This window comes from Bubalus bubalis, chromosome X (genome assembly GCF_019923935.1).
Source record: "Bubalus bubalis isolate 160015118507 breed Murrah chromosome X, NDDB_SH_1, whole genome shotgun sequence".
Classification (NCBI taxonomy): domain Eukaryota; kingdom Metazoa; phylum Chordata; class Mammalia; order Artiodactyla; family Bovidae; genus Bubalus; species Bubalus bubalis.
The window spans coordinates 141,877,741-141,899,533 of NC_059181.1; the positions used below are offsets into that span (position 1 = coordinate 141,877,741).

General features: G+C 40.7%; 1 protein-coding gene and 1 non-coding gene across 3 annotated transcripts in view; one reads left to right on the forward strand and one right to left on the reverse strand.

Moving 5' to 3' along the window:
* Positions 1 to 4,664: 4,664 nt before the first annotated feature.
* LOC112582381 lies at positions 4,665 to 4,774 on the reverse strand. The gene has a single exon (XR_003106920.1). It is a non-coding gene; the product is annotated as a U6 spliceosomal RNA (small nuclear RNA).
* A 562-nt stretch (positions 4,775 to 5,336) lies between these two features.
* Positions 5,337 to 21,793, forward strand: part of LOC102403165 (P2R1A-PPP2R2A-interacting phosphatase regulator 1) — a 68,352-nt gene continuing 51,895 nt past the window's right edge. For both annotated transcript variants that reach the window (XM_025276304.3, XM_025276305.3), the window contains exons 1-3: positions 5,337 to 5,468; positions 8,419 to 8,596; positions 16,058 to 16,136. In XM_025276304.3, coding sequence (XP_025132089.3) covers positions 5,420 to 5,468; positions 8,419 to 8,596; positions 16,058 to 16,136 — 306 coding nt within the window. In that variant the 5' untranslated portion in view covers positions 5,337 to 5,419. The remainder of the gene's footprint in view (positions 5,469 to 8,418; positions 8,597 to 16,057; positions 16,137 to 21,793) is intronic.

The following is a 21,793-nucleotide window of genomic DNA, read 5'->3' on the forward strand; positions in this document are numbered from 1 at the left end:
AAGAGAATGCACTGGTCATAGCAAATATTCTTTTTCAACAACACAAGAGATGACTTTACACATAGACGTCACCAAATGGTCAATACCAAAATCAAATTGATTACATTCTTTGTAGCCGAAGATGGAGAAACTGTATACAGTCAGCAAAAACTGACTGTGGCTCAGATAATCAGCTTCTCATAGCAAAATTCAGGCTTAAACTAAAGCAGGGAAAACCATGAGGCCAGCCAGATACGACTTAAATCATATCCCCTATGAATATGCAGGGGAGGTAATGAATAGATTCAAGTGATTAAATCTAGTTAACAGTGTGCCTGAGGAACAATTAACGGAGGTCCATAATATTGTACAGGAGACAGCGAACAAAACCATCCCAAAGAGAAAGAAAAGCAAGAGGGCAAAGTGGTCATCTGAGGAGGCTTTACAAATATGTGAAGAAAGAAGAGAAGTGAAATGCAAGGGAGAAAGGGAAAGGTACATCCAACTAAAGGCAGAGTTTCAAAGAACAGCATGGAGAAGGCTTTCTTCCATGAACAGTGCATAAAAGCAGAATAAAACAACAGAAGGGGAAAGACTAGAGATCTCTTCAGGAAAACTGGAAATATCAAGGGAACATCTCACCCAAAGATGGGCACAATAAAGGACAGAAATGGTAGAGACCTAATAGATGCCGAAGAGATCAAGAAGAGATGGAAAGAATACACAGAAGAGCTGTCCAAAAAAGGTTTTAATGTACTGGATTACTACAATGGTGTAGTCAGTTACCCAGAGCCAGACATTCTGGAGTCAAGTGGGCCTTAGGAAATAAAGCTAGTGGATGCTATGGAATTCCTGTAGAGCTATTCAAAACCCTAAATGATGATGCCATCAAGGTGTTGCATTCAATATGTCAGCAAATCTGGAAGACCCAGCACTGGCCACAGGACTGGAAAAGGTCAATCCTCATCCCAGTTCCCAAGAAGGGTAGTACTAAAGAATGTGCTAACCATTGAACAATTGCACTCATCTCCAATGCTAGTAAGGTCATGCTTAAATATTGCATGCTGAGCTTCAGCATTATGTGAACCAAGAACTTCCAGATGTCCAAGTTGGGTTTAGGAAAGGCAGAGAAACCAGAGCTCAGATTGCCAACATTTGCTGGATCATAGAGAAAGCCAGGTAATTCCAGAAAAACATATACCTTTGTTTCATTGACTACGCTAAAGCCTTTGACTGTGTGGATCATAACAAACTGTGGAAATCTCTTAAAGAGATGGGAATACCAGGCTATCTTACCCATTTCCTGAGAAACCTGTATGTGGGTATGTTGCTTCTAACTGAAGCAACAGTTAGAACCCTGTATGGAACAACTGATTGGTTCAAGATTGAAAAAGGAGGACGACAGGACTGTCTGCTGTCACCCTGTTGGTTTAACCTATACACTGAGCACATCATGAGAAATGCTGGGGTGGATGAGTTACAAGCTGGAATCAAGATAGGTGGGACAAACATCAACAACCTCAGATATGTGTGTGTGTGTGTGTGTGTGTGTGTGTGTGTGTGCGTGCATTAGTAACTCAGTCATGTCCGATTCTTTGCAACCCGATAGACTGTAGCCTGCCAGGCTCCTCTGTCCATGGAATTCTCCAGGCAAGAATATTGGTTTGGGTTGTCATTCCCTCTCTAGGGGATCTTCTCGATCCAGGAATAGAACCCTGGTTTCCTAACTTGCAGGCAGGTATGCAGATGATACCACTCTAATGGCAGAAAGCAGAGAGGAACTAAAGAGCCTCTTGATGAGGGTGAAGAAGGAGAGTGAAAGAACTGGCTTAAAACTAAATATTAAAAAAACTAAGATCATGGCATCCACCCCCATTACTTCATGGCAAATAGAATGGGGAAAGGTGGAAGTAATGACAGATTTCCTCTTCTTGGGCTCCAAAATCACTGCGGACGGTGACTGCAGCCATGAAATCAGAAGACAATTGCTTCATGGCAGGAAAGGTATCACAAACCTAGACAGTGTGTTTAAAAGCAGAGACATTACTCAGCTGACAAAGGTCAAGGCGAATATTCATTGGAAGGACTGATGCTCAAGCTGAAGCTCCAAAACTTTGGCCACCTGATGCGAAGACCTGACTCATTGGAAAACACCCTGATGCTGGGAAAGACTGAAGGCAGGAGGAGGAGGGGACGACAAAGGATGAGATGGTTGGATGGCATCACTGATGCAATGGACATGAGTTTGAGCAAACTCCAGGAGATGGTGAAGTACAGAGAAGCCTGGCATTCTGTAGTGCATGGGGTCGCAAATAGTTGGACACCATGGAGCAACTGAACAACAGTGGTCTTCCCAGTGGTCATGTACAGTTGTGAGAGCTGGACAGTAAAGAAGACAGAGTGCCAAAGAATAGATGCTTTCAAACTTTGGTGCTGGAGAAGACTCCTGAAAGTCCCTTGGACAGCAAGGAGATCAAACCAGTCAATCTTAAGGGAAATCAACCCTGAATACTCGTCAGGACTGATACTGAAGCTGAAGCTCCAGTATTTTGGTCATCTGATGCAAACAGCTAACTCATTTCCCAGACGCTGGGAAAGATTGAGGGCAGAAGGAGAAGAGGGCGCCAGAGGATGCGATGGCTGGATGTATCACCGATGCAATGGACATGAACTTGGTCAAACTTTAGGAGATAGTGAGGGACTCAGAGACCTGGTATGCTGCAGTCCATGGGGTCGCAAAGAGTCAGATAGGACTGGGCGACTGAACAACAACAGTGTACATATGTCAATGCTACTCTTCCAGTTCATCCCACCCTCCCCTTCCCCACTCCACCACATCCACATGTCAGGTACATCTGGATCTCTATTACTGCCCTGCAAATAGGTTAATCTGTATTATTTTTCTAGTTTCCGTGTGTGTGTTAAATCACTTCAGTCATGTCCGACTCTTTGCGACCCTATGGACTGTAGCCTGCCAGGCTCCTCCATCCATGGGATTTTCCAGGCAAGAATACTAAAGCGGGTTGTCATGCCCTCCTCCAGGGGATCGTCCCATCCCAGGGATAGAACCGGGTCTCTTATGTCTCCTGCATTGGCAGGTAGCTTCTCTACCATTAGCACCACCTGGGATGCCCCCTAGATTCCATATATATGCATTAATATATGATATTTGTTTTTCTCTTTCTGACTTCACCTGTATGACAGACTCTAGATCCATCCACATCACTACAAATGACCTAATTTCATTCCTTTTTATGGCTGAGTAATATTCCATTGTACATATGTACCACATCTTTATCCATTCATCTGTTGATGGACATTTAGGTTGCTTCAATGTCCTGGCTATTGTAAATAGTGCTGCAGTGAACATTGGGATGCATGTATCTTTTTGAATTATGGTTTTCTCAGGGTATATTCCCAGTAGTGGGATTGTTGGAACATAGGGTAGTTCTATTTTTCGTTTTTTAAGGAAGCTCCACACTGTTCTCCATAGTGGACGTATCAATTTACATTCCCACCAACAGAGTAGGAGGGTTACCTTTTCTCCACACCCTCTTAAGCATTTATTGTTTGTAGATTGTTTTTTGATGATGGACATTTGACTGTGTGGATCACAATAAACTGGAAAATTCTGAAAGAGATGGGAATACCAGACCATCTGACCTGCCTCTTGAGAAACCTATATGCAGGTCAGGAAGCAAAAGTTAGAACTGGACATGGAACAACAGACTGGTTCCAAATAGGAAAAGGAGTACATCAAGGCTGAATATTGTCACCCTGCTTATTTAACTTCTATGCAGAGTACATCATGAGAAATGCTGGGCTGGAAGAAGCACAAGCTGGAATCAAGATTGCCAGGAGAAATATCAATAACCTCAGATATGCAGATGACACCACCCTTATGGCAGAAAGTGAAGAGGAACTCAAAAGCCTCTTGATGAAAGTGAAAGAGGAGAGTGAAAAAGTTGGCTTAAAGCTCAGCATTCAGAAAACGAAGATCATGGCATCGGGTCCCATCACTTCATGGGAAATAGATGGGGAAACAGTGGAAGCAGTGTCAGACTTTATTTTTTGGGGCTCCAAAATCACTGCAGATGGTGACTGCAGCCATGAAATTAAGACACTTACTCCTTGGAAGGAAAGTTATGACCAACCTAGATAGCATATTAAAAAGCAGAGACATTGCTTTGCCAACAAAAATCTATAAAGTCAAGGCTATGGTTTTTCCAGTGGTCATGTATAGATTTGAGAGTTGGACTGTGAAGAAAGCTGAGCGCTGAAGAATTGATGCTTTTGAACTGTGGTGTTGGAGAAGACTCTTGAGAGTCCCTTGGACTGCAAGGAGATCCAACCAGTCCATCCTAAATGAGATCAGTCCTGGGTGTTCATTGGAAGGACTGATGTTGAAGCTGAAACTCCAATACTTTGGCCACCTCATGAAAAGAGTTGACTCATTGGAAAAGACTCTGATGCTGGGAGGGATTGGGGGAAAGAGGAGAAGGGGACAACAGAGGATGAGATGGCTGGATGGCATCACTGACTCGATGGACATGGGTTTGGGTGAACTCTGGGAGCTGGTGATGGACAGGGAGGCCTGGTGTGCTACGATTCATGGGGTCACAAAGAGTCGGACATGACTGAGTGACTGAACTGAACTGAACTGATTCTGACCAGTGTGAGATGAAAAAAATATCAGACACTTCACAAAGTTTTGTATGTCATCCTTGCACAGAGGCCATGCTACTCTTCTCTTTATTATTCCAATTTGCAATATTTGTGCTGCTAAAGTAAGCACAAGATAGTTTCCTTTAAATTGCCTATATTTTCCTGCCAGCTGGATTAGAAAAGCAAGTTCTGTTTTTTTTAAAATCAATTTATGTTTCTCTTTTTATCTCAATGTTTCAGCCATACCCCCACTCCCCATCAATCTGCTCAAAAAAAATTATAGTATATTCTATTGTTCACAATAGCTACCAAATAGTCATTTGTTGACCAAGTGCACAGTCCCGAACTCTGACAAGCCAAACAATTTAAAAGAATCCTTAACTTTCTGGGGCTGAACAATTAGGAGAAATTCAAGGATATGTGAGAAGACAGATGCTATTTTGACCATCATTTTCAGGTTTTATTCATTATTCATATCATTCTTGCCTACCTAGTTCCTTTTACTCTTTATGTAAATCTTTTGAAAGGTTTGGGGTGTTTGTGGTTTGTGGGCTTGGGACCAACTTGTATTTGTATTGCTCTTGGGATAACTAAAGGCTAACATATTGCTTTAAAGTTGCCATGACAACGGACAAAATAAAGAACTGATTATGACATGTTTGTGGGACACCTTTCACAGGAAAGAGGCAAGGGGCAGATGGCTGCAGACTTGGACATAAAGAAGAGCACCACAAGGGTCAAGGTATACATCTAAGCAAAACAACAAACCAAGATCATGGCGCATCACAACAGAACAGCAAATGTTAATCAGGGAACAAAGCCAGGTTGGTATAATAATGTGTGGGTAAAAATGGGAAGTAAAAATAATTTCTTTAAATATTGTGTTTGCCACTCTAGTATATAGAAATATTTGTTTTTGTAGTACTTGTTCCTTTTGACTTTCCAACTTGAGAATGTCCTGTTTATATTTTTACAAGTTTTAGGTTCCTGTCATATAGCTGAACTTAAGTTAAAGAGAATCCCTCCTTTTTGGTAGTAGCTGGAAACTTATTGCTATCTCATGTATTTAATCATTTCATATTCTTAACCCCTTTTCTCAAAACTCTTAGTTGCTCTTTCCTTGCTGTTTTATTATACCTATTTTCTTAGTGTTATGTACTTTGTTGTTGCTTGGTCACTAAGTCGTGTCCAACTCTTTTGTGACCATTTTAAAAAACTAGATATCAGTAATGTTTAGACATGATGAGATTTGATTTTTCTATTCATTCACAGTATATCCATTAAAACTTATTGTCTGCCAAGAATATTAACAAACTCTGAAAAGTAAAATAAGCAGTATATTGAAAGTAAGAGCTCTTTGTTCTCTGATGTACTCCATATTTTTATCCTATTCAGATAGTTTCGTTTTGACCCTCTATTCTGTATTTAACCACTGCCTCTGCAGTCACCCTGACTGACTAAAGACTCAGTTTTAGCTGCCATCTTTCATAAATTCTCCAGCTTACCCTGGGAAATTCCACAGTGGCTTTCAGGAATTTTGGTACCAGCCCAGATTCTATTGCTACCTAGTTATGTGCCATTAATCTCTCTGGAATTTTATCAACTGTAAAATAGAAAATATTTACCTAATTTACAAGATAGCTGTGAAGGGCAAGTTACTTAAACCTGTATTTATTTATAAAATAATTTAATAACTATTTATTGAGTGCTTACTTGTTCATAAATAGTGTCCAGAGAAATATCCAGAGGCCCCTGGTCTGTCTTTTCACTTAAATAGAACGGCAGAGGAATCTTGGCTTTGCCACTTAGTAGTTGTAATTTGAGTAATCCCTCTGAGCTTCAGTTTCCTCCTTTGAAAAATGGGCATTGTAATAGTGCCTACCTCACCGAGTTACTGTAAGCATTAAATGTGATCACATATTTCAAGTGCTTAGGACAGTACCTGGCACATGATAAATGGCCCCCAAATGGTCGCTATTGTTAACCTGTCTTATATCAGGAATGGAGACTCCAAATCATCCTCATGTCAGGGATTTAAGTAACCTAATTCTGTCTAATATAATTACACTTTTCTTATTCTATTCTCAGAATGAAGAATGATTATGATCTTTCATGTTTATGACATAAACTTGTCATGAACTGTTTCAAGATAATCCTATTTAAATTCACCACTGATTAGCTGAGCAGGGTTAACGATTGAACCAATTGAGATAAATATGTGAAAACATTTTTTTAAACTGTAAAGTGCTATACCGTGTTGTGATTTTTTTAATTAATAACTCCCATTTCAATCGTTTCACTTACCTTCTCTGCCATTTCTCTATATGGTTCCTAAGATGGGTGGTTTTTCAAAATTATTAGCATGGAGTTAAGGAAATGGCACCCCACTCCAGTACTCTTGCCTGGAAAATCCCATGGATGGAGGAGCCTGGTAGGCTGCAGTCCATGGGGTCGCAAAGAGTCGGACACGACTGAGCGACTTCCCTTTCACTGTTCACTTTCATGCATTGGAGAAGGAAATGGCAACCCACTCCAGTGTTCTTGCCTGGAGAATCCCAGGGACGGGGGAGCCTGGTGGGCTGCCGTCCATGGGGTCACACAGAGTCGGACACGACTGAAGTGACTTAGTAGTAGTAGTAGTAGTAAGATTTCAGTACTCAACGTGGCTCATTAACTGGTGGTAAAAAAAAAAAAAATTTCTAAAAGAGCAGTTCTTAAAATGTTTCAATCCATGACAACATTGTTAAATGGCAACACTGATTTGAATGCACACTAAATTCTAAGATTTTAAAGAAATAAGCCTCCTTGCTTTAACCCTTTTTCTTAGCTAGATTTTATTCAATGTAAAAAAATATACACTGCATGATTATGGTAACACACACACACACACACACACACACACACACAAACACACACACACACACACACACACACACACGGGATGATTTATTAGCGCAATTGGTTCAATTGTGTTAGGACTTTAACATGACCCTTTGAGAGCGAGTGGTCCTCTCCCCCACCGCCACCCCCAGGATTTAGTGTTTTTTACATTGCAGAGGTGTAGGATGTCGTTTCTAACAGGATGGAAAAATTCTTCATGGGAGGTAACAAGCTTGTCAGCCTCAGTCATGAGACGAGGGAACCCAAACTGAGTATTAGATTTAGGGCAGAAAGGATGGCGCTCTCATACACCTTATTTCCATCCTTTCTTTCCTAAATAATGCTTAAGGAAACCATGCTAGGGTTAACACGGGAAGAGAGGAGGAACAACCAAGGTGAATCCGCACTAGGGAGAGAGAAGAGACTGCCTGGCTTGCGAAAAAAGGCTCCTTCACTGCGCGTGCTCCCGCATCACGGCGGACAAAGGCGCCTGTAAAATGTTCATTGCTTACGTAGTAAACGTGCGTCAGCGGGCCGGACCCAGGACGCATGCGCAGAAGCGCAGTGCCCAAATGATTCTGCAAGGCAGTGGGTTGTGGTTTTTGTTTTGACCGGAAAGGCTTACCCGGGTTTCCTTGACTGAGGGAAATAAAGGAGCATTCACGGATTATGATAAATTCCTCATGTTCATTACAGGCTTGGAGGTGGAAGATCTCAGTGTTAGGTGCCTCGAGCTTGGAGTTAGGAGGGTCGGAGCCAGTCCTGTCCCACTTTGTTCCCACTGGTGTTAGGGATGGTAGGGCTGCAAAAGTGAGCACGCACTTGTCTAAGAACTTCCTTCTCTCTTTTCTTTTTCCTCTTTTTCCTCTCTCTCTACATCATCTCCTCACTTAGCTGACTTGTTCTTATGTGAACGGGAGCCAGAAAAACCAGAGAGCTCCAAACTAAGCTTCTGCACGGACAGAGCACGGGAGAAAATGGAGCTACATTTGGAGGTGCTGCCGAGTTCAACCACTACAGAAGATAACATTTTGAGGCGATCCAGCAGCGCCCCTTTGATCAGTGGCCTTGGGTGAGCAGGATTGAGATACTGGAGGAGGCCTGCGGGGGCGGGAAAGGGTGGCAAGAGTTGCAAGAAAGTGACTTAGAATAGCATTCCCACTTCTTGACTCATCGAGTTTCTGCAGGTATCTCCCTTGCTCCTGGTGACCAGAAGATCCCACTCTCAGCCTGGGGGCGGGGGAAGGGGGACGGGCTGGCTGGAGGGCAAGGGCACAAATGAAACGTGACGTCCTCTTCTGACAGTTCATCAAGATCCAGGACCCTAAAGCAGCAACTATTTGGTGTGGAGCACGACTTTCTCTAACTTCACCCCATCTCTTACCCACACCATTGAAGAAATTGTGTACTCCCCACCCTCGCCTCCAGATCTGTAATGACTGTAATTTTTGTCATTCTCTAGTCTGCTTTGTCACCTCTGACCTTCACCTTAGCACCCTCAGAGTGGGAATGGTTGTCAAGTAAATAAGCTTGGGCCTTTTTTACACCTAGTTTTTATTTGAACAAAAAGTTTAGCTGTCACAGAAAATTGATCTCCTAATTTTGTATTCTCAGTGACCTACATTGGCCCTACTTAGTTCTTGGTGGGTGAAAGTTTTTTTCTCATATGCATAAAACATATATGTATATATGGCCCATAGACAGATATGCAGTATATTTGTGCTATTAAAATTGTGTGGGAATTCTCAAAGAGGAGCTTATAAGGAGGGAGGAAATATCTAAAAAGACTCTAGAGATCTGATGATGAAAAAAGGTTTAAAAGATTAACTGATGGTTAACTGTATTTCCTGCATTTATCCAAAGATCTGGCCTGACTCAACCTTATTTCTTAAAATAGAATTTTAAAGTGAGATCTTGGATTTCACATCCCAGTATCATAAGTTTTTCTCAATATTGTAAAAATGTCTGAAAAATGCATTCACTGCATACATTTTATTAAGTTTGCACCTCACCTTTTGCTGGCATCATCCTACTTGATGTAATTCACAACTGTTAGATGAGAACTCAGGAGACCATATCTACCCTCTTTGTTTAATGTATGGGCTAACAGGCCTGTCGATCTCCAAGATGTCGTAGGCAGTAATCTATCAGTACTAGGAAGCTGTGGCTCCAGACTCCTAAGCTAGTGCTTTGTCCACTGGCTCAGAGGGTAAATCATCTGCCTGCAGTGTGGGAGACCCGGGTTCGATCCCTGGGTTGGAAAGATCCCCTGGAGGAGGAAATGGCAACCCACTCCAGTATTCTTGCCTGGAGAATCCCATGGACAGAGCAGCCTGGTAGGCTACGGTCCACAGGGTCGCAAAGAGTCGGACACAACTGAGTGACTTCACTTCACTTCACTTCACTTCAATCAATATCTAAGCTGATTAATTAAATAAATGCAGCTTTCTGGTCTTTTGAGTTAAGGGAGAATATGGTCTAACAAAATGAAACACAAACTAAGAGTGACCTGAAAATAATACATTACCTTTTAAAATAGGCAGATAGAAAAATAAGGGGTGGAGACAGCTCTGCATGTTGTACTGAGAAAAAGAACATGCTATAAATTCAGGATTCTACTCTAAATCCTGTTGTGTGAATAAATGAATTGTTATGGGTGCACTCTGCTAGTAGAAGAAAATACTTGAGAATGTTCATTTTATTGAAAAGCTCTATGAAATGAAGAAACAAGTCACAAATATGTAGATGATGGAGGATATATATTTGCAGGAACATGTGGATCCTATTTAATATATTAAGTGCTGGGGAGGGGGTTGGGGGGCAGCTGACCAGGTCCCTTTTCCCAATCCTCAAAGTCCTGGAAACAAAGAGAGTGATCACAGTTATCCCTTCATACTTTGCTTTGTTCTGCAAAAGATTGGAAATGTTTATTATATTAGAACATGGTTACAGTGTAGAATTCCATAGCTTAAGATCCTGATGCTGGACATGAATTTTTGTACAGAAAGGTGAAGGGCAGTTGCGTATTTCTCTAGTAGGAATTAACCCCCCAAAAAAGACCAAGTCCAGGGACTCTTGTTTATCAAGAAGAAGTAGCATAGGAATGATAGGTGACATGCCTGAGGTCAAGGAACTTGTCCAAGTGATCTGAGGGCATATTTTGTGCTGTTGTGACAAGCTTAGCATGTAATCAACAAGAAAAATTTAGAGCAGAATTACACGGAGACTTAGTATCATTCTTTTTCTTGCAGATTCTTTTCAGTGGAGTATGTCCACTGCTCACTGCACTTTCTTTTACTTGGCCTCTCATACTCATTGCCTTGCCTCTTTCACAGCTCACTAAATATTGTTGCACTTCTTTGAAGCAGTTTTCCAATTTTGCTTGATGTTTCCTATGTATAAAGACTCTCAGTCTCCCTTGCACCAGCATTTGCAGAATTTGTTGTGTAAATGTCAACTCTTTAATACAAACATCACTATTTCTTAAGTTCCTGTACAGTTTTGTATTCATCTTGTATTAATAAAAATATCAATGTCAAAGTTTTGAACCTCTTGATTCTATCTTTAGCCCCTTGAGGTGGCTGACTTCACTACTGGTGTCAGTGATTTTATTTAAAGGTATTTTTTTCTTCTACTTCTCTGGCCCTTATTAGGCCCTTATTAGAGATTAAGTTCTTGGATTTCTGCTAGTGCCTTCCCTCTTTAAATACCGCTAGTCTGACCCTGCATTTAAACTGTTAGTGCCTCAATTCTGTTTGAAAGACAAGCTATTGCCTGGGGGCCAAACTGATTGGTTTTGCAAATAAAGTTTTATTGTAACATAGCCACACCCCCTTGTTTACTTACTATCTGGGCCACTTTCGTACTACAGTGGCAGAGTTGACTAATTGCAGCAAAGATTGTATGGGTCACAAAGCCCAAAATATTTACTGTCTGGCCCTTTACAGACTTTATCAACCATCTAGATCCCCTGGAGGAGGGCATGGCAACCCACTCCAGTATTCTTGCCTGGAGAATCCCATGGACAGAGAAGCCGGTGGGTTACAGTCCATGGGGTCGCGAAGAGATGGAGATGGCTAAAGCGACTGAGCGCAAGCACACTGGTTTAATAAGCTTGTATTAATACAAACCTGGAAGAAGAATAATGGTCATGAAGAGTTATTGCTTTAGGGATGTAACTGGTGTAAATATAGCGCAGTTTAGACAGAGCTGCTTACTGATCATTTAAACATTATCTCGGTATATTGCACACCAGGCCTTCCTGACCCTCACTATCTCCCAGAGTTTGCTCAAGTTAGTGTCCATTGAATTGGTGATGCTATCCAACCATCTCATCCTCTGCTGCCATCTTCTCCTTTTGCCTTCAATCCTTCCCAGCATTGGGGTCTTTTCAAATGAGTCGTCTCTTTGCATCAGGTAGCCAAAGTATTGGAGCTTCAGCTTCAGCATCAGTCCTTCCAATGAGTATTCAGGGTTGATTTCTCTTAGGATTGACTGGTTTGATCTCCTTACTGTCCAAGGAATTCTCAAGAGTCTTCTCCAACACTACAGTTAGAAAGCATCAATTCTTTGACACTCGGCCTGGTGGGCTGCCGTCTATGGGGTTGCACAGAGTCGGACACGACTGAAGCAACTTAGCAGCAGCAGCAGCTTCTTTATGGTCCAGGTCTCACATCCATACGTGACTATTGAAAAGACCATAGCTTTGACTAGATGGACCTTTGTTGGGAAAGTGATGTCTTTGCTTTTTATTGTACTGTCTAGGTTTGTCATAGCCTGCCTTCCAAGAAGCAAGCATCTTCTAATTTCATGGCTGTAGTCACCATCCACAGTGATTTTGGAGCCCAAGAAGAGAAAATCTGTCAGTGCTTCCACTTTTCCCCCTTCTCTTTGCCATGAAGTAATGGGACCAGATGCCACTTGAATGTTGCATCTTGTTTTTTTGAATGTTGAGTTTTAAGCCAGCTTTTTGACTTTTAAGTTATAGTCTTATTAAATAAAATTGGCAGACAAAAATTTAGGGGAGAGTGTAATTGTTAGCTTTAAGAATTATCCCAGCAGATGGAAGGAATAAGTTGGAAGTGTGGGGTTGACATATACATACTGCTGCTGCTGCTGCTAAGTCACTTCAGTCATGTCCAACTCTGTGTGACCCCACAGACGGCAGCCCACCAGGCTCCCCCGTCCCTGGGATTCTCCAGGCAAGAACACTGGAGTGGGTTGCCATTATATACACACTACTATATATAAAATAGATAACCAATAAGGACTTAGTGTATAGCACAGAGAACTCTACTCAATACTCTGTAATGCTTGTATGGGAAAAGAATCTAAAATAGAGTGTATACATGTATATGCATAAATGATTCACCTTGCTGTACACCTGAAACTAACACATTATAAATCAACTATATTCCAATAAATTTTTTTTAAAAAGAATTACCTCCCACGTGCAAAAGAGAGTGGAAATATGCAACCCATTAGTGACCCTCCAACTTCCTAGTTACCTTACCTTTACCTTTGCTGAGTTAACACCACTTTCAGCCTGACAGAGAACTAGGGTTTTCCACAAAGGTGGCTGGTAGAGGTATCTGGGTGGTGGAACGGAAGACCCATGCTTTGGAATCCAATGGGCCTGAATTTGAACCCAGATTTTTCCACCTTCTAGAGGCCTTAAATTACTTGGCCTCTCTGAGTCTCCATGATCTGTTCATTATTAAGACTACCAGGTTGTTGAGAAGAGTAGACAAGATCTTCATGTAGAACCTAACCCAGTGAAAGTGAAGTCACTCAGTCGTGTCCAACTCTTTGTAACCCCATGGACTGTAGCCTACCAGGCTTCTCTGTCCATGGATTTTCCAGGCAAGAGTACTGGAGTGGGTTGCCATTGCCTTCTTCCTAGTAGTAACTGCTAAAATATATTCCTGTTCTTGTAGGGGAAAATGACTGGGAAAGGAAGTAAAAATACACATATACACATATCCTCTCATAAATATTGTTACTGCCTATTATATGCAAATTACTGCACTGCAAAGATGTATCTCAAGGTTCAATAAGATTTTAATAGGGAAAATGAATACTGAGAAGACTTAAATGTATGGTCGAATAAGATCTATGCTTAGAAGGGAAAGAAAGTCCTAGGGTAATTAAAAGAAGGGAGTTAGAAATGACAGCAGGATTGTTGAGGAATACAGGGAAGTTTCTTGGATAAATGGCACTGAAGACAGGTCCTAACAAATAGATCGATAGGAAGCAGACTGGAAGAAAGGTGGCCAGGTATCTGAAGAGCGTTTCAAGAATAGGCTTGGAAGTAGGAAAGTATAGGTGTATTCCAGAATGCTGGTCAACTGTGCCCAGATCACTGGCTCCCAAATGTTTACCTACTGACTAGTGCTGATCCCAGGTGACATTGTACCTAATCAATGGCTTTAAAAAGTTAAATAAAGCATACTTTCCTGGGCATTACTGTATTTTACTCAGTCCTGTATTGTCAGTCCTGCTTTTTTTTAAAATAACAAAATGCCCTTTTATAAATGAAATGATGGTAGTTGATGAGATTTTTTTTAATGACCTTACTTGGCAAGAGAAAATGCAACTGCATGTTTGTGCCAAGATTTTGTTTTGAAATTTTCCTAGTCTATGAAATCCAAAAGTCTGTGGAGCTAAATTGTGGAGGGCTTTGAAAGTTATAGTGTGTGTGCCTAGTTGCTCAGTCATGTCCGACTCTTTGCGACCTTATAGGCTGTAGCCCGCCAGGCTCCATCTATCAATGGGGATTCTCCAGGCAAGAATACTGGAGTGGGTTGCCATGCCCTCCTCCAGGGGATCTTCCCAACCCGGGGATTGAACCCAGGTCTCCCACATTGCAGGCGGATTCTTAACCGTCTGAGCCACCAGGGAAGCTCAAAAGTTATAGTAAAGAATGTAACTGAATTCAGAAGGCAATGAAGAGAATCACTGAAAGTTGTGAGCAGGAGAGCAAGCTGATTGCAGTAGGAAAAGAACAGAGGTGAGCTGACCAATTAGACTATTACAGAGTTGGTGGAAAAGTAGGAATGCTTTGAATTGGTTTTTAGCAAGGAACCTGGAAAGCATGATGGACATGAAAAATCATGGGTGAAACCTAAAAGAACTGGCACTTAATTGGATATAGGGGGTGGAAAAGAACATGTTGAAGATAGTTTATTATCATTAGGGAAACCTGGATTAAAGGTACACAAGAACACTCTATATTCTTTTTGCAATTTCTTGTGAGTCTCAGTTTCAAAATAAAAAAAGTTATAACAACATACTCTACTATATTTAAACTAGGCAACCAACAAGGACTTACTGTATAGCACAGGGAACTCTCATCAATATTCTGTAATAACCTAAATGAAAAAAGACTTTGAAAAAAGATATATATATGTATGTATAACTGAATCACTTTGCTGTATATCTGAAACTAACACATTGTAAATCAACTAGAGTCCAATATAAAATAAAAATATTTCTAAAGTTATAACAAAACGAAAACATAAATAGGGAAAGATTTCTTCAGGGTCCCAAGCTCAAATCAGGTCAAGGCTGGCTGCTGCTGCTGCTAAGTCGCTTCAGTCGTGTCCGACTCTGTGTGACCCCATAGACGGCAGCCCACCAGGCTCCCCTGTCCCTGGGATTCTCCAGGCAAGAACACTGGAGTGAGTTGCCATTTCTTCTCCAATGCATGAAAGTGAAAAGTGAAAGTGAAGTCGCTCAGTTGCATCTGACTCTTCACGACCCCAGGAACTGCAGCCTACCAGGCTCCTCCTTCCATGAGAGTTTCCAGGCAAGAGTACTAGAGTGGGTCGCCAGTGCCTTCTCCACAAGGCTGGCTAAGTAGGCACTTTCAAAGCTGAGGAAACTAGGAACATCTTCAGCAGGCAGTGGTTGCTCAGCTCAGTTCATTGTTGCCATGGGGGAATGTGATTCAGTGTGGCAAAATCTTGCAAAATTTCAATAGAAACCAGAAACCTGGAGTCTGAGTTCTTTATGTGAAATCTCCATAGTTGTTCCAAGTTTGCACAGCTAATTAAAAAATATTTTTAACACTGGGTAGGCCAAATGAGACATATCTGAAAAGCTTAGTTCTATTGACCCTGCTAGTGGCTATCCCTCTCATTATGTGAAAGTTTGGGAGTCCAGAGGAAATTGCAGCTAGAACATAATAGCTTCAATCACAAATTTAAATTGGTTACAGGTTTACATAGAAAATGATGTGTCTCTAAGGCCACAATAATTTATACTTATTCTTGGTAGCATGATTAGAGATAAAATGGCATGCTTGAGAATTCCCTACCTTACATGGACACTTGTTTAGGTTCAGTCAACTAAGGATGTGTGTGTGTGTGTGTGTGCGCACACATGCATGTTTTATTTTCTACAGCTGCACAGCTGTTTCCACGAAGAAGATATTTACATCAATGGCAATGTTGTTTAAGGATTTGAAATCTTATTTCTTAAAAAAAATTTTGTAATGAATTTTACATGACAAATGTTTTCCTTTTCTTCTTAGTGATAATTCACAATTGTTACAATCTGATTCAATAACAACTCGAAGAAACAGTGCAACATGTATGACACAACACAGTCTGGTAAGAAAATGCTTATAGATGTGTGCTATTGTTGTTGACCAGTGGTTCTCAAACTTGAGTGTGAATCTGGAAGGCTTGTTAGAACAGATTCAGATCAGATCAGATCAGATCAGTCGCTCAGTCGTGTCCGACTCTTTGTGACCCCGTGAATTGCAGCATGCCAGGCCTCCCTGTCCATCACCAACTCCGGAGTTCACTCAGACTCACGTCCATCGAGTCAGTGATGCCATCCAGCCATCTCATCCTCTGTCGTCCCCTTCTCCTCCTGCCCCCAATCCCTCCCAGCATCAGAGTCTTTTCCAATGAGTCAACTCTTCACATGAGGTGGCCAAAGTACTGGAGTTTCAGCTTTAGCATCATTCCTTCCAAAGAAATCCCAGGGCTGACCTCCTTCAGAATGGACTGGTTGGATCTCCTTGCAGTCCAAGGGACTCTCAAGAGTCTTCTCCAACACCACAGTTCAAAAGCATCAATTCTTCGGCGCTCAGCCTTCTTCACAGTCCAACTCTCACATCCATACATGACCACTTTACTGGCCCTCAACCCCAGAGTTTATGATTCAGGAGTTTTGGGGGTGGGGCCTGAGAATTTGCATTTCTAAACAAGTTTCCACTTTGAGAAACATTGTTCTAAACATTAGTGAAGGAAAAATAATCCCACTGACTGCAGTTATGATTGGTACAGCTGCTGCAGCTGCAGGAGAATGAACTTTTAAATCCCACGTGGATTTAACATTGAGGTTTGTTTTTATATATAAAACCATCTGGCTTCCAGTTTTTAAAAGAACAATCTGATTTTGAGGGGGAAATTTGCAAGTTCTCCTAAGGGTAATTTTCAGGCTTATAGCTTGATTTTATCTCATATATACCTTGAATTGAAAATATAGTTTGTTTTTCATGGTGTTATAATGCCATCTCTAAATGGTAACTCATCTACTAATTATCCTGTAAACGTAGGAAATATGCTTGTACGTCAGTAAGCCAAAGTGAATAAATGTTTCACTCTAGGAATCATTTTGTTGAGGTGAAATTCTTATAGCACATAGTTATTTTAAACAAATCAGGGGCATTTGGTGAATGCACAATGTTATTCAACCACCACCTCTCTCTTGTCTCAAAAAGCACACATCCTTGTCTTATTCCTGATCATAAGTGGAAAGCTTTCAGTCTTTTATTATTGAGTATGATATTAGCTGAAGGTTTGGGTAAATGCCCTTTTTCATGTTAGGGAAATTCCTTTCTATTCCTGCTTGCTGAGTCTTTTTTTTTTTTTTTTTTATCATCAAAGGCTGTTGAATTGTTTCAGAGGCTTTTTCTGCATCTATTCAGATGATTATGTTGTTTTTTCCTCTCCATTCTGTTAATATGATTTACTACTTTGGTTTTCTTTTGTTGAACCAACTTTGAATTCCCACTTAGTCTTGCTGTATAATCCTTTTAATGTACTATGGGATTTGGTTTGCTATTATTTTGTTGAGAATTTTTCCACTTATAGTCATAAGGGATATTGGTCCATAGTTTTCTTGTAGTATCTTTGCTGACTTTGGTATTGGGGTAATGCTGATATTATAGAATGTGTTAGGGAATGTTCCTTCTCTTATATTTTTGGCAGAGTTTTATTAAGATTGGTGTTGATTCTTTAAATGTTTGATAGAATTCACCAGTGAAGCCATCTGGCTGTAGACTTTTTTTTTGTTGGGAGGTTTTGGAAACAGAGCCTCTCTCTTTACTTGTTAACAGGTCTGTTGAGATTTTATATTTCCTCTTGAGTTAGTGTTGGTAATTTGTGTGTTTTTAGAAATTTGTCCCTTTCGTTTAGATTATCTGCTTTGTTGATATACAATTATTCATATATTTCTCTTATATGATTTAATATGATGAAAGCTATAGAACTTTTTAATGAAATGCTATAGCTTGGATTCTATTTTAAAATATTGCTTTCTAATCTTAAAACTGAGCACTTTCCTCTTTATAAAATGATATTCAATATTATAGCCACAAATGCAATAATAGTATATTGAGGAAAAATTAGAACTGTTCATTAAACAAATCTTTCTTCCTCTATCCATTCTAGCTAGAGTGAAAGTAAAGATGAAATGGTGAGAAATGACGTTGGAGATGTAAACTTGTGAAAAATCTTGTTACAGTGAGGTCACTCAGTCGTGTCCGACTCTTTGCGACCCTGTGGACTGTAGCCCACCAGGCTCCTCTGTCCATGGGATTCTCCAGGCAAGAATACTGGAGTGAGTTGCCATTTCCTTCTCCAAAAATCTTGTAGGGCCTTAAAAGTCATTTTTAAAGATTTTGCACTTTGGGAATTGCTTAGCAGTCCAGTGGTTAGGATTTCACTGCCAGGGCCTGAAATCAAACCCTGGTTAGGGAAACTAAGGTCCCACAAGCCATGCAGTACAGCCAAAAAGAGGAAAGACTTTCCACTTTATCCTATTTTCAATGGAAACTCGTTGAAGAATTCTGTCTGTGATTGACCAAATCACAGACAAATCTAAGTCTGTGATCAAATTTGCACTTCTAAAAGATTACCCTGGCTTCAGGGTAGCAAGTAGATTGGAAGAGGACAAAAGTAGATGTAAGAAGATCAGATGGACAACTGTAGTAACTCTGGCAAACAGCTGATAGTAACTTGGACAAATGTGGTGGCAGTGGGCAGATCCATGAGATATTTGAAAAGTAGGATCAGTTGGTGATAGATTTGATGGAGAGTGGGACACCATGGAGGCAAAGATGATTACCAGCTCTCTGACTTGGGCAACTGATGGGATAGTGGTACCATGGAGAAAGGGAACATTGGCAGAAGGGTAGATTTAAAAGGGAAGATGAGTTTAGTTTTGGACTTGTTAAGTTTGAGGTTCTCTGATATTTTCAAGTGGAGATGTTATATATACAGGTTTGAAGCTTGGGATAGAGATCTGGGCTAGAGATACATTTAGGATCATTAATAGATCCTTATTTGAAGCTATGGGAATGAATGAAATGACCTACGGAGAGAGTATAAGAGAAGAAGAGGAATAGGAAAAACCTTTAAAAATCAATCTCAGAAAGTTCAGTTCAGTTCAGTTCAGTTGCTCAGTCTGATTCTTTGTGACCCCATGAATCGCAGCACGCCAGGCCTCCCTGTTCATCACCAACTCCTGGAGTTCACTCAAACTCATGTCCGTTGAGTCAGTGATACCATCCAACTACCTCATCTTCTGTCGTCCCCTTCTCCTCCCACCTTCAATCTTTCCCAGCATCAGAGTCTTTTCCAATGAGTCAGTTCTTTGAATCAGATGGCCAAAGTATTGGAGTTTCAGCTTCAGAATCAGTCCTTCCAATGAATATTCAGGACTGATTTCCTTTAGGATGGACTGGGTGGATCTCTTTGCAGTTCAAGGGACTCTCAAGAGTCTTTTCCATCACCACATTTCAAAAGCATCAATTTTTCAGCACTCAGCTTTCTTTAAGTCCAACTCTCACATCCATACATGACTACTGGAAAAACCATAGCCTTGACTAGACAGACCTTTGTTGGCAAAGTAATGTCTCTGCTTTCTAATATGCTGTCTAGGTTGGTCATAACTTTCCTTCCAAGGAGTAAGCGTCTTTTAATTTCATGGCTGCAGTCACCATCTGCAGTGATTTTGGAGCCCAGAAAAATAAAGTCTGACACTGTTTCCACTGTTTCCCCATCTATCTGCCATGAAGTGATGGGACCAGATGCCATGATCTTAGTTTTCTGAATGTTGAGCTTTAAGCCAACTTTTTCACTCTCCTCTTTCACTTTCACCAAGAGGCTCTTTAGTTCTTCTTTGCTTTCTGCCATAAGGGTGGTGTCATCTGCATATCTGAGGTTATTGATATTTCTCCTGGCAATCTTGATTCCAGCTTGTGCTTCATCCAGCCCAGCGTTTCTCATGATGTACTCTGCATATAATTTAAATAAGCAGGATGACAATATACAGCTTTGACGTACTCCTTTTCCTATTTGGAACCAGTCTGTTGACATACTTCTTTCCTGCTTTGGAACCAGTCTGTTGTTCCATGTACAGTTCTAACTGTTGCTTCCTGACCTGCATACAGGTTTCTCAAGAGGCAGGTCAGGTGGTCTGGTATTCCCATCTCTTCAAGAATTTTCCACAGTTTGTTGTCATCCACACTCAAAGGTTTTGGCATAGTCAATAAAGCAGAAATAGATGTTTTTCTGGAACTCTCTTGCTTTTTTGACAATCTCAGAAAAGGCTCCACCAAATAAGACTATGATGGAATGGTCAGAGAGATGGGAGGAGACTCAGAAGAGATTAGTACCATGAAAAACCACAGAAAATAAAAGTGGTTAAACATTATAAAGACTGAAATGTGTCCTTTGAGTTACCAAAATAGAGCTTATCGTGAACTTTAATTTGAAAGAAAGTTCATTGTAAAAAAGGGTAGAAGAAGCCAGAATGGATTGGGTTAAAATATGACTAAGAGGCAAGGACCTATAAATGGCACTATACATATGAACTTGATTATCTGGGGACAGATTATCCTTTCTGCACCTTAATTTCCTCATCTGTAAAATGGGAATATAATAGCTTCTGCCTCATAAGTTTGTTGTGATTATATCAATCAGTGTAAAACACTTGGCACAGCAATGATACCTACCAAAAATGAAAGTTGTCCAACTCTTTGCCACACCATGGACTGTAGCCCACCAGGCTCCTCTATCCATGGAATTCTAAAGGCAAGAATACTGCTAAATGCTCATTAAATATGTTTTTTACTAGTAATAGTACCTATGTAGAGAAACTAGGTACCTGGCATTTTTTAAATGCATAATTTTCCTTAGGATTTCTAGGCTCTTAATTCCCATAAGGTTCAGCTCAATATCATGCATATTTAAAATAAACCATCTTGTACAATGGATTAGGTTTGGCAGAACTGAAGTCATTTTACCTTATTTGATGATGAGAATTTCAAGGCTTATTGGTTTAGCTTGCTGTAACAGCATTATAGGAGAAGGCAGTGGCAACCCACTCCAGTACTCTTGCCTAGAAAATCCCATGGATGGAGGAGCCTGGTAGGCTGCAGTCCATGAGGTCGCAAAGGTCGGACACAACTGAGTGACTTCACTTTCACTTTTCACTTTCATGCATTGGAGAAGGAAATGGCAACCCACTCCAGTGTTCTTGCCTGGAGAATCCCAGGGATGGTGGAGCCTGGTGGGCTGCCATCTATGGGGTCGCACAGAGTCGGACACGACTGAAGCAACTTAGCAGCAACAGCATTATGCATATGCTTTTATTTTGTTCCAAGTATTACCTCATTATAAAATTTATGGAGATATATATCTGCCTTCACTATAGATAGGCTGAATTATCTAGGAGAATGAAATGATAATTAGAATGTTTTGGGCAAAAGCAACAAAATTCAACTAGAAGTGACTTAAACAATAAGGGACCTTTATTATATCAAATAACAAGAAGTTTGTTAAAGGAGGTTCCAGGGTTGGTTACTTCAGTGGCTCAGTGATGTCATCAGAGGCCCAGGTTTCTTCCATCTTTCCACTCTACCATCCTGAGCAGCCTCACTCACCTTTGTACCTAGTAATTAAACCCAGGGTTCAGAATCACATGTATAACATGATCTATATATTTACAGATGTCAAGAAGGATATATATC